Here is a 14078-nt window from a genome sequence, read left to right on the forward strand (position 1 = left end):
TTGATATCAATTCATATCTTCACATTTCTGCTTGTACATGAATATATGCAATTATAGCACTTTTTTGATGACATGCGCATACTAATTATTTATGTAACACCTTACAGGTATATCCGATTTTGACGAAAATGGTATCAAAATGTGCGCAAGACTTGAGGGAAAAAAGTCATGAAACGACAATTCGAAATTCCAAGCGGTTGCGGCGCGATCTCCGAAAATGTCGAGGGGGGGCCTCCCAGGCCCCCCCCCCCCCCCAGTACAGTAAGGGTTAAGAAATAACAACATCGTATTGATTTCAGACTGCTAAGATTTCTTTCAATGCATTTTCTTTTCAATTGGTTAGGTAAACAACAACATTATATCTAAAGAAAACGGTGATTGTGTCACTTTTTAGCGTAATGTAAGTGTCAATTCTATAAATTTTGTTACACAAAATTCTATCCAATGCATATCCAGTAAAATGTAACATTTTACCATCAAGGAATAGCTTAAGGATCTGCTGTAAGAATCACTATCACTTCCAGTATGGAGGATCAAGAATGTGGGTCTGCTGTTGTGTTGGGTCTAAATTTGCCCAACATTGGATAGTATCCGATTAAATTTTGGACAGTGGTGGAGGTAACATGGAATATTTGTGCTCACTTTGTACGGAAAAAATGATCGTCAGTGATTGGGCATAACTTAAGTGGCCAGGAATAAACCCTGAAGTTGTCGGATACGAATTAACAGGTAATTTTTACCCATCGAATCATACAGATTGCAACGTGAGAATAATGTAGCCAAGGGCGTAGGAAGTTGGGGTTAGATGTGTGGGAATTGTGCGTGCGCAGCGTAGACATGAGTGTTAGTGGTGTCGTTTTGCCACCCAATCCCGAAACAACATTTTGACCATGTTCCTTTAAGAAGATTTCCGATATGCCAATATAATTCAATAATGATTTTATTCAATGTTCGTGTCTATGTGGGGTGGTAATGTGTGTGAGGTGTTTTTTGTACTTTTAATGAAATTTAAAAATAGGACGAACCCAAATCTAGATTTGAGGAGATTATCGACTCCTGCAGAGGATTAAAATAATTTATTTTTTGTTTTATATCACGTAAGATAATGTTGTATGGGTTTAATCGTAGAGTAATGATAATAATAGAAATAATAACAATAATGATAATGATAATGATAACAATAATAATAATAATCAAACAATTAATTATGTTTATCCAGGAAGCCTCATCAGCTCCAATGATCTTCATCTTAAGAGTCTTATAAGTACTAATACCCTAGCGGTTGCCGGGTACCCTTCACATCTGGGTGGAGAGTGACGATCATTGATCAATATCTTGCAAAAATACGTTAACTTAATAGTGCCTGAATGGGATCCGAACCCTCAACCCTTGGATCGAGAGTCATATGAATGAACCCCGACACCACGACACCCCAAAGTGTGTATAATATATCAGCCACGGTAATGCAAAGATTGATAAGCATCATAGGCTATGGATTATGATTCTACCATTACTGACCCATGACTGGAGGTTCCCCATACAGCTCCATACGAAGTGCTATTTTCGAGAACCAGTCCACAGGTAGGAGACGTACATAGCGACACACCTTGGGTTGTGGTAAGGCGTTGTAGACCACAGTGTCAGTGTCACTATTACCCGCGAACACCTTAAATAGCAATGAATATCAAATTGCTTCTTGATTATTCGTCTGGAGTTGTGAACGAAACTTACACTGAATGTTCAAGATTACAAATAAATGTCATTCGCCAAACAATTTGGTAGAAAATGTATACTGGCTGAGTAATGAGCATAGAAAGATAAGGAAATCAAGGTAAGTAACCCCGACACCATTTGTGTAGTCCCATATACATCTTTCTGTGTACAGTGCTTGTTACTTTACCAAGTCTGGGTTAAATTTATTAAGATTTTGATGACTCCAGAACCTTGCAGTACACACCAATAGCTACATGCTACATGATAAACTTTTTTCTGATCCATTCCACACCTTTTCTTTCACAATGCAATTGCATGACTAGAACTCAACTTTATCTTTAAGAAGCCCCAAAACCAGATGCAATTACATAATATATTTCTAGATATTTCAAGATATATAGTTTGCTCGTTGTCCAGAATTCCTCAGATTTTGATTTATTCAATTCCAGAACAAACATATATAACAACAAAGACACTGATGCTGGTTAAACAAGGAAAGGAGTTGCCCCTACTGTGGGGCTTTGGAATGATTTTTTTCAAAAAAGGACCCAGTCCTGTTAATGCCTGGATTACATTTAGCCTGCGATTACTCTACGAAGCCCGTATCCTGCCCGTATCCCCTTTTCCGTGCGGCCTCCGTGCGGAGGCAGGAGGCGGCCGTGAGATTTTCGTACGGATTCACGGACTACGCGGCCCTTACGATTTTGTTTCGCAGAAAGTTAAACAAATTTGAAAAGTCGTAAGCCCGTAGTCCGTAGACATGTCGTAGGTGTCATTGCACAATCCCCGCAAGGATGACTCGCGCTGATCGTGCAGCGAAGGTACGATTTTTCGGTGAACATTGAGGCAAAAAAAACCTTAAAACGGCACGACGGCTGTACGGTCTCCGCGCAACCTTTGCACGGAAGCTGCAAGGGCTCCGTACGATTTCCGTGCGGAGGCTGCGGAGACTGCACGGCTACTGCATTAAAATTGAACGATTGCCGTACAATCTCCGAGCAGCATTTGTACGGATTTGCCCCGGCCTGCCCCCAAGGGCCAATACAAGAAATGGCACGATGCTCGTAGATAATGTAAACACAAACAGCGAAAATTCCCCAAAATCGCACGAAAAATCGTAGACTAATTTATCGTACGGCGCCCGGTGCAAATGTAATCCAGGCATAACTAATCACGTGCACTGCACAGAAAACTTGGTATATAGTACTGGACATCCATGTACATCAAAGTTTGGCCAAATTATCTCTCGTCCTATTTTTTATATAATGATTTTTGAGGAACAATCCTTCCCAGAGGACGTTCGTCACATACTTCCTAACTGACTTTACAAAAATGAGGAGGCTGGCAAATAAGCTTCCATCGGATCGTAGCTTTCTCTCTATACAATTTCTTTGAGAGAACACAATATTATGATATAATAATATTCGGTTCTTGTATAGCGCATAATAATTATCACATTATACAACGTCTCTATGCGCTTCCAAAGACTTTGGAAATTATTACCCTAGCTTTAGCTCCGGCAGCCGTAATCAGCACACAGTGCATTTCAAGGAACAATCCTACCAGGTACCCATTTACCTCACCTGGGTCGAGTGTGGCAAATGTAGATTAATATCTTGCCAAAGGACATTAGTGCCCCAGCGGTAGTCGAACCACGGACCTTGTGATCCACAGTCCGGTGACATATCCGCTCGGCCACGACACCTCATGCTCATATTAGGTATACTAGCATGACTAGTCGAAAGTAATAAAAACGAATGAATACACCAACCTTGTCAGTTGCGGGGTATGTGAGGATGTCCTGTACTGTATCAAAGGTAATACCGTCTACGCTATAGTTGATCTTGTAGTCAGTTACCCACTGGACACGATGTACACGTCCTTGCGTCGAAACTCCATCAATACGGTACATGGTTAACAGATCGACCTTGGGCATATAAATTAAAATCATGTTTATTATCTAAAATATCAATAGATATCCAAAGTTTAAATATGTAATATCTTACTAACTACTTTTTGTAGAATCGGAAAACCACACTCAGGAATTATCAATAACTACGGAGAGAATTCCTTGGGATACATGTATTTATTTGTACGGGCTACATTCATCATAAATTTCATGGTTCGTCGTTAGATTATCAGGGACTTTTAGATTTGCACGACGAGAACGTGGACAGGTACGTGTGACATCCTTATAAGGCAATGTGACGTCCTTTTAAAGATACTATGTCCCTTTTGCAGCCAACATCGAATTCTGTAGAACTTTGCAGGAATTATGAATATGTCATGTATGTCCTATCTGTCAAATTTAAACGTAAGCAGGAAACCCGTTTACTTGCAAGACTACACTGTTAGACACTATTGAGTGACTGACTGGCCCTTTTCTTCTTTCGTAATAACATACATAAAATGAGCTGTAAAAGGAACATGAGCATTTGTCTACATCAATAACCCACTTCTTGTAAAGGCCTAAATTAAACTGATTGATCTTTGGGCAGCATAAAACGTACGACCATTCGGTACAATGGTCTGAAAATCAGACTATGATTTACTGGCTCTATAGCTCTTAAGTCGTTTCTAAAACCAATAGTCGTTATTTTCCCACTTGAATACATTTTCAAGCTCCCCCCCTTTTTTAAGGGAAGTTCAAAAATTAGTATTATCTTTCAAATGCCGTTGGAATTTAACCTTTTCATTTGTTTTGGCCTGCAAATGAGACATAGGTACCTTAAAGGCACTGGCAGGGCCAATCAGTGCCTTAAAAGGACGTCACATTGCCTTAAAAGGATGTCACACGTAGCGGTCCACGTTCTCGTCGTGCTAATCTAAAAGTCCCCATTTTAATGGTTTGATGGTAATTTTGTTTTCCCTGACTGCTAAAGAAGCATTTGTTCGCCTGTAAATAAGCAACCGTGGGAGCGACGGCTCTAAGTCGTCCCCGAGGGACTTGGTAATAAGGATTATTGCCTCAACAAAAGGGCACTAGCGCACTGACTAGGGATCGGGGCACGGGAGGGCATATCGGACTACCGGTCTACGGAGAGAAATTAAAAACTTCCAACACCTGCCTTTATGGAAGCCTTTCCGTCGATCACGCCGATCTCACCTGTATCCATTGATTCGTATCGCGGTAGTGCGATAACCAGGCTCCACATAAGAAGTTCTCTCCTTTTTCTTCCCTGACAAGGTGTAAGCGCGCCCTCTCAGGAAAACACTGATTAACACTATCCCATGCACTAGAAGCTGTCATGGATGAATCTGGAATGGCTCCACTCTCTATGCCCACAGGGTCCAGAAAAGCATCTGATGATAGAATAAGAAGTTTAATTTCTTACTTTTGCATGAAATATAACAACAGATCAGAATTTGCACACCAGTGTGGTAGAGTTTACTCATTAATAAATATGATTTTAATAGACTTGCCGAAGTGTAAGAGTAAAGATCCCGGACACTAATATGCCCTCAAGGGTCGGTTAGAAAATGACCAAACGCTGGGCAATTTCTGCTTGACGTTATTGATCAATTCCCCCTGATCAGATTTGGGCTAGAGTATACAACTTTGGGAAATTTTTTAACCAACTGTCTGTCACCCAACTTAATTTACCAATTGTTTTAAGAGTGGACACCGATGCATGTTGAAGATTTCGAAGGAGAAAAAAAATGATGCAGATAAGCTAATGTCTCAAGGGCAATTATCGTCTAATTAATGTGGGAAAAAGTTTGAATGAAGATGATAAATACATATATGAATATCATGATTTAATTCGACTTGATTCGATTTACTTCTCTTCATGATCTTTTTCAAAAGTTATAAACTGAATACAACATAATCATGGTTATAAACAAATGATATAATATACAAATTATAAACGTAAAATACTTGCATTGCATTATTATCAACAAGCGATCATGAAGAAGGATTGCCATATAAGCTAAGCTTGAAGGCAATCCCATTTATCCCATATACATGGCAATCCCATACAAATCTTACTAATTCCTGTATACTAAAGGATTTTTTTTTTTTTTTTTGGGGGGGGGGGGGGGTAATGGAAAAGATCTACGGGGAGATGACAAGAGGGTGTGGTAAATAGAGTGACAAAGGTGATGGCTTTGTTGAAGAGATACAGAGAATTAGGCACAAAAGCAGAAGTGAGGTGATGAAAGGTGCAGATCAAGAGGGACGGAGGAGAGGATAGAGACGGAAGGGGAGATAGAGACAGACAGATACAAAGAGAGAGACAGACAGATACAAAGAGAGAGACAGAGAGAGAAAGAGCGAGAGAGAGACAGGAAGACATATATACATGTATAAGAAACTTTTTCTGTAAGAAGATCTCATTGGATTCCATTTTTGGATAAATGCGATGAATCGTACGGTTCCTTTTTCTTGGTTTATTTTTTAAAATCCTTTTTATCCTACAAAGAATCCTAAATTGGTTAGGAATTTGAAATAAATAAAGCGAGGATAAGTATTTACAGGTGTTGATGGTGATTGTGAAGTTACACGTTGCTTGATTTCCGCTCTCATCGGCAAAGACGTGCTCAACGACGGTTGACCCGACTGGGAATCCGTCACCCGAGCCATAATTTGAGGAGACCAATAAAGCCGTGCCTGACATATCAGTAGCCGATGGTTGTATGAACTCGATGGATGTTTTCGGAGCAGACATACCGAGTTCGACAGTGACGGTGATATCGTCATTACATACTACATCAGGAGCGACCGTATCAACTGATTGAGAAATTAAGAGAAATTAGATTTGGTTTTAATTAACTTTTATTAGCCTCAAGTAATCGTGTAACTGATTTTGGAAGACTCATTAGTTATTCAAATATATGTTCATTTCACTCATATAAAGTTTCCGATTAATGAATATGTCAAGAAATCTATGCATGACAAAACGATGATTTTTGAATGGAAGGTACAGCATACAAGAAATTACTGCTATACATTAAAGGAATTGGGTATCTCAAATTCTGGAACAAAATCCTGGATTAAGCTCATGCTATAATGATAATTATAAACCTTTAGGTCAGTCAAAAAACCCATGTCTTTTACAAGCCGATCGCCAGTCTGATCATCAAAATATTTATAATTTGAATTCGAAATGTCAAAAACCGTTTTCTTAACGGTTTTTATAACACAACCTATAACACCATATCACAGACGCTAATAACACCAGTATAAACCAGCATTCAGGGACTGACTGGTTAGCGAGAGTTTGAGATTTTACCCACGGTCCACTTGAGATCTGTGCTTGAAGGCCGGACGGTTTCTGGTCGAGTGCAGGATGGTATATCTATATTAAGGTAGGATCAAACTTTCCAAGCTGTTTTTCAGTCCCAGTCCGCCCCTGCCTGATACACCCTTATGGCTATCCTGGATGGCTTACCTCGAACCATAGGTTCATCGCGTCCGGTCGAGAAGTCGCGTCGCACGACCTTTCGTGAAACAAAAGCGGAAGATGACGTGACCTTTCGTAGATTTCCCGTAGGGTTATCACTAAGTGTCGGGTTGAGTGGACCAGACCATTTGTAGATGAGAGAGGTTTATATTAAAACATTACCCATGATTTTCCGTGAATAAAGGGGAATGTTTTTCACTAAAGGTCGGGTTACGCGAACACCCGACCCGACGCAATGACCCCATGATTCGAAGTAAGCCTGCTGGATACACCACTGACTCTTTTGATTTTTCGTTTGGGTTCTACTTACTTGAGTTGACGATTACGGTGAAATTGCAAGTTGCCTCATTTCCGCTCTCGTCAGCAAAGACGTACTCAACGACGGTTGCCCCGACCGGGAATTCGTCACCCGAGTCATAATTTGAGGAGACCAGTAAATCCGTGCCTGACGTATCAGTAGCCGACGGCTGTATGAACTCGACGGATGTATTCGGAGTAGGCCTACCAAGTTCGACAGTGATTGTGATATCCTCACTACAGACTACATCAGGAGCGGTCGTATCAACTGATTTAGAAATTCAGAGAAATTAGATTTGGTTTTTATTTAATTTGTATTATCCCGAAGCAATCGTGTAACTGATTCAGAAAATTAAAGGCCAAGTCCACTCCAATAATAATTTGCTTTTAATAGATGTAAAAAACACACAAGAGAAACAGAGCAGAGGTAATTTGAGAATCGGATAACTAATCAGGAAGTTATGAATTTTTGAATTAGTATAACAAACTATGGAACAATGGACATGACTATTATTGTCAATTTGGTCAATTTGTGACGTCATCGCCTCACTTTTTATCAATTGCTTTATATATTTTTATCCTATTAATCTTTTTTCTCTTTCTATCCCAGAAACTTGATTTCCCTATGCCTTTGCCCATGTTATATGATTTGTATCATATTGCGTGCATGACATTTCACAAAATCTTTTATAAACTTTGAAGGATTCATACTATTTTCTGAATATTGTATTCAAAATCAATGTTTTTTTAATAAATATTTTATCAAAATTAACATTGGTCTTGATTTAACTGAAAAGAATTACTCTATATCAGTGCACCCACACGAAAACATATTACTGTCAATATAACTTGGATGCTGGTGTGAGGAAATAAGGGGTAAAATGGGAAATTAATGTTATCAATATAAAGAAAACAATTAGTGAGGCAATGATGTCACAGAATCATGAGGGAGTTGAAAATTTGTCTTGTGATTTTCAAAGTTTTTCATGTCATTAACAATTCATAACTTTCTTATTAGTTATCAGAATTTGCTCAAACTTTTTTTCGATTGGTTTGTCTGATTATTTTGCTTCTATTGAAAGTAAGTTATTCTTAGAGTCAACATGCCCTTTTTAATGATTTTGTTATTGGTACATTAGTGTATTCAAATATATGCATATTTCACTCATGTAAAGCTTCCGATTATGTCAAGAGCTCTATGCATAACGAAACGATGATTTTTGTATGGAAGGTACAGCATACAAGAACTTACTGCTATTCAATAAAGGGATCTATTAGGTAGAATCAAACTTTCCAAGCTGTTTTTCAGTCCCAGTCCGCCCCTGCCTGGTACTATCCTGGATGGCTTACCTCGAATCATAGGTTCGTCGCGTCCGGTCGGGTGGCCGAGTTATACGACCTTTCGTGAAACGGAAGTGGAAGTTGACGTAACCTTTCGTAGATTTCCCGTAGGGTTTTCACCAAGTGTCGGGTTGATTGGACCAGGCAATTTGTAGATGAGAAAGGTTTATATCACAAACATTACCCCCGATATTTCGTGAATAAAGGGGCATGTTTTCACTATAAGAAAGGTCGGTTAACGCGACCACCCGACCCGACACCACTGACTTTCCGTTTGGGTTCTACTTACTTGAATTGACGATAACGGTGAAATTGCAAGTTGCCTTATTTCCGCTCTCATCAGCAAAGACGTACTCAACGACGGTTGCCCCAACCGGGAATTCGTCACCCGAGGCATAATTTGTGGAGACCAATAAAGCCGTGCCTGACGTATCAGTAGCCGATGGCTGTATGAACTCGACGGATGTATTCGGAGTAGGCCTGCCAAGTTCGACAGTAACGGTGATGTTCTCAATACAAACTACATCTGGAGCGGTCGTATCAACTGATTCAAAAATTTAGAAAAATTAGATTTGGTTCTATTTCATTTTTATACGCCCTCAAGAAATCGTGTAACTGATTCAGAATAGTAATGATTTTGAAAGACACATTAGTATATTTCAATTCATGCACATTTCATTCATTCACGTAAAGCTTCCGATAAATGAATATGTCAAGGAGTCTATGTCTGATGAAACGATAATTTTCTAAGAAAGATACAGCACACAAGAATTTACTGCTATACATTAATGCCATACACGTATACACCAGCTATATGGGACTGACTGGGTATTGAGAGTTTGAGAGTTTAACCCACGGTCCACTCGATATCTGTGCTTGAAGACCAGTCGTATTCTGGTCGAGGTCCGGATGTTATATCTATTAGGTTGAGTGGGCCGGTAGCATCAAACTTTCCAAGCTGATTTTTCAGTCGCAGTCAGCTTCTGCACGTTACACCCTTTTGTCTATATTGGATGGCTCACTTCGAATCATAGTTTCACTGTGTCTTTTCGGATGGTCGAGTGCACGAATTTTTGTAAAACGAAAGCGAAAGAAGACGTACACGAACACCCGACCCGACGCAATGACCCGATAAATCGAAGTAAGCCTCCAAGATACAGCTATGACTCTATTTCATTGTAGTTTCTACTTACTTGAGTTGACGATTACGGTGAAATTGCAAGTTGCCTCATTTCCACTCTCGTCAGTAAAGACGTACTCAACGACGGTTGCCCCGACCGGGAATTCGTCACCCGAGTCATAATTTGAGGAGACCAGTAAATCCGTGCCTGACATATCAGTGGCCGATGGACGTTTGTACTCGACCGATGTATTGGGAGTAGGCTTACCAAGTTCGACAGTAACGGTGATATCCTCAATACATACTACATCTGGAGCGGTCGTATCAACTGATTCAGAAATTTAGAGAAATTAGATTTGGTTCTATTTTATTTGTATTAGCCCCCAGAAAGCGTGTAATTGATTCAGAACATTTATGATTTTGAAAGGCACATTTTTATATTCCAATAAATGCACATTTCATTCATTCATGTAAGGTTTCCGATTAATGCATATGTCAAGAGGTCTATGCATGACGAAACGATGATTTTCTAAGAAAAATACAGCACACAAGAAATTACTGCTATATATTAATGCCATACACGTATACACATGGGGGTGTTTCATAAAGCTGATTGTAAAGTTACGCATGACTTTACGAAAGACTTGAATATGAAGCGCCAGACAGGATGACCAAAGTCTTTCCTGATGTTTTCACAAAGTGTGACTATATTTCAAATAACCTCAATTAAATTATGGCAAAAAATGTACCTTGCCATAGAAATGTTTGTCACGATAAGAATGTTAATCTAAATCTGCACAGTTTAACTTTAGTTGATGCACTTAATAATGATTGAGCATCCCCTTTGGCTTTTCATATTTAAGTCATTCGTAAAGTCATGCGTAATGTACGAACAGCTTTTGAAACACTCCACAGTTAGCTATAAGGGACTGACTGGGCATTGAGAGTTTGAGAGTTTAACCCATGGTTCACTCGATACCTGTGCTTGAAGACCAGTCGTATTCTGGTTGAGGGCCGGATGGTATATCTATTAGGTAAAGTGGGCCGGTAGCATTAAACTTTCCACGCAGATTTGTCAGTCGCAGTCAGCTTCTGCACGTTACACCCTTTTGTCGATATTGGATGGCTCACTTCGAATCATAGTTTCACTGTGTCTTGTCGGATGGTCGAGTGCACGAATTTTTGTAAAACGAAAGCGAAAGAAGACGTACACGAACACCCGACCCGACACAATGACCCGATAAATCGAAGTAAGCCTCCAAGATACAGCTATGACTCTATTTCATTGTAGGTTCTACTTACTTGAGTTGACGATTACGGTGAAATTGCAAGTTGCCTCATTTCCACTCTCGTCAGCAAAGACGTACTCAACGACGGTTGCCCCGACCGGGAATTCGTCACCCGAGTCATAATTTGAGGAGACCAGTAAATCCGTGCCTGACATATCAGTGGCCGATGGACGTTTGTACTCGACCGATGTATTGGGAGTAGGCTTACCAAGTTCGACAGTAACGGTGATATCCTCAATACATACTACATCTGGAGCGGTCGTATCAACTGATTCAGAAATTTAGAGAAATTAGATTTGGTTCTATTTTATTTGTATTAGCCCCCAGAAAGCGTGTAATTGATTCAGAACATTTATGATTTTGAAAGGCACATTTTTATATTCCAATAAATGCACATTTCATTCATTCATGTAAAGTTTCCGATTAATGCATATGTCAAGAGGTCTATGCATGACGAAACGATGATTTTCTAAGAAAAATACAGCACACAAGAAATTACTGCTATATATTAATGCCATACACGTATACACATGGGGGTGTTTCATAAAGCTGATTGTAAAGTTACGCATGACTTTACGAACGACTTGAATATGAAGCGCCAGACAGGATGACCAAAGTCTTTCCTGATGTTTTCACAAAGTGTGACTATATTTCAAATAACCTCAATTAAATTATGGCAAAAAATGTACCTTGCCATAGAAATGTTTGTCATGATAAGAATGTTAATTTAAATCTGCACAGTTTAACTTTAGTTGATGCACTTAATAATGATTGAGCATCCCCTTTGGCTTTTCATATTTAAGTCATTCGTAAAGTCATGCGTAATGTACGAACAGCTTTTGAAACACTCCACAGTTAGCTATAAGGGACTGACTGGGCATTGAGAGTTTGAGAGTTTAACCCATGGTTCACTCGATACCTGTGCTTGAAGACCAGTCGTATTCTGGTTGAGGGCCGGATGGTATATCTATTAGGTAAAGTGGGCCGGTAGCATTAAACTTTCCACGCAGATTTGTCAGTCGCAGTCAGCTTCTGCACGTTACACCCTTTTGTCGATATTGGATGGCTCACTTTGAATCATAGTTTCACTGTGTCTTGTCGGATGGTCGAGTGCACGAATTTTCGTGAAACGAAAGCGAAAGGGGACGTGAACTTTCATGGATTTGCCGTAATGTTTTCACAAAGTTTCGGGTTAATTGGACCAGACCATTTGTAGAAGAGAGGGGTTTATTTCACAAACCATACCCCAGACAGTTTTTTAATAAAGGGTCATGTTTTGACAAAAGGTCGGGTAACACGACAACCCGACCCGACGCAATGATCCGATGATTCGAAGTAAGCCTCGTGGATACACCAATGACTCTATTTCCTTGTAGTTTCTACTTACTTGAGTTGACGATTACGGTGAAATTGCAAGTTGCCTTATTTCCGCTCTCATCAGCAAAGACGTACTCAACGACGGTTGCCCCGACTTGGAATTCGTCACCCGAGTCATAATTTGAGGAGACCAGTAAAACCGTGCCTGACATATCAGTAGCCGATGGCTGTATGAACTCGACGGATGTATTCGGAGTAGGCCTACCAAGTTCGACAGTGATGGTGATATCTTCCACACAGGTAACATTAGGAGGAGTGACGTCACCTGATCCTATCACACGATAGTTGATGAAGAAAGACATTATTATAACTTGTTGTGGGGGGGGGGGGGCTGGGTGTACTTACACTCTAAAATATTACTTTATTTTATTCCATTAACAAGCATTGCCCATGATGTTGACGAATGATATTTTACTCGAATGACCTTTTGAAGGTTAAGTGTAGCATATCCATGATACTTGTGAACATAAATTCACAATTTCACCATGAGGGTAGTCCTGAAAAGCCCTGTTCTGTTTGAAAGGACAATATTAACACTATATTCTATGCCCCTATAAATCATGTTATGGTTACATAATACTTCAATTTAATACTCGTATATGTCAATAAGTGAATCACAAAGCTTTTGAAATTGCCTTAGATTTATTTTTTAAAGAAGTTGCTAACGTGATTACTGTACATGCATCTCGAGTTGTCCAATTAGACAGACAGACAATATCCTAAAATTTGATCAAAGCTTTTAAGACTTTTGGCCAACATTTATTAATGATTTGATTGTAGTCCAACAAGGTGCATTAATATATATGCGGCCTTGTTCAACTATATGAAATTCCTATTTTTAACGGAATTATTTTTTGTTTTAATTGTCTTACGTTCATTACAAGCTTTGCCTTCATATCCAGGTGAGCAGTGGCATTCATAGCCTTCCATAGTCTCCTCACACCATCCGTTTTCACATGGTTTCCGTTCGCAATCTTGGGAATAAAAAAAGAAACGGTATACATTAAGGCTAAATATCCACAATAAAGTAACTTTATGATCCCTACGTGAATAAATGGTTTGCTTGCAACACGTTCTCCTGGATTGAGAAAGTCATCATGATTATTATACTTTCAATGTCTTCAGGATATGTAGCAGTCTATAAAGAAGTGGAACGTGACCACCGAGACGGTCGAAAGCCAGATGGGAAGCCCCGCCATATCCTTATAAAGCTTTTATCCCCCGCGATAAAGTTCAAGTAAATGAAAACATCTATAAATTAAAGTAAAATGATCAACCATTCTTTATCCTCGACGATCTAAACTGGGTATCTCACTGAGTATCCCCTACTTTAATACTATCACTCTTAAGAAGATGCCCTTAACAAAAATACGTTCACAAAGTCACCGTAAAACCCGTTTCGAAGGAAACTCCACTTATCGGCGCGAGCGTTGATCCAACTAATATACTGCTATCTGGTAATGACCAGGGGGTGTTTCAAAAAGATTCAAAGTCCAAGTTGGACTTCAAAATCATGGAGAGCCATTTTTAGTCTCA

At 39.5% G+C, this 14078-nt stretch overlaps 2 protein-coding genes across 2 annotated transcripts; both read right to left on the reverse strand.

The window, feature by feature from the left end:
- Nucleotides 1-1510: 1510 nt before the first annotated feature.
- On the reverse strand, nt 1511-3633 carry LOC115925819 (retinoschisin-like). The gene is made up of 2 exons (XM_030989787.1): nt 3485-3633; nt 1511-1666 (listed from the first exon to the last, which is right to left on the reverse strand). The coding sequence occupies exons 1-2, from the start codon at nt 3623-3625 to the stop codon at nt 1511-1513; spliced, it is 297 nt and encodes a 98-aa protein (XP_030845647.1). The 5' UTR covers nt 3626-3633.
- A 1084-nt stretch (nt 3634-4717) lies between these two features.
- On the reverse strand, nt 4718-8775 carry LOC115925820 (hyalin-like). The gene is made up of 4 exons (XM_030989788.1): nt 8766-8775; nt 7429-7683; nt 6191-6445; nt 4718-5016 (listed from the first exon to the last, which is right to left on the reverse strand). Exons 1-4 carry the CDS (start codon nt 8773-8775, stop codon nt 4805-4807), a joined length of 732 nt encoding a protein of 243 aa, XP_030845648.1. The 3' UTR covers nt 4718-4804.
- Between the last annotated feature and the right edge of the window lie 5303 nt (nt 8776-14078).

Source organism: Strongylocentrotus purpuratus, unplaced genomic scaffold (genome assembly GCF_000002235.5).
Source record: "Strongylocentrotus purpuratus isolate Spur 01 unplaced genomic scaffold, Spur_5.0 spur5_scaffold_19, whole genome shotgun sequence".
In the NCBI taxonomy this organism is placed as follows: domain Eukaryota; kingdom Metazoa; phylum Echinodermata; class Echinoidea; order Camarodonta; family Strongylocentrotidae; genus Strongylocentrotus; species Strongylocentrotus purpuratus.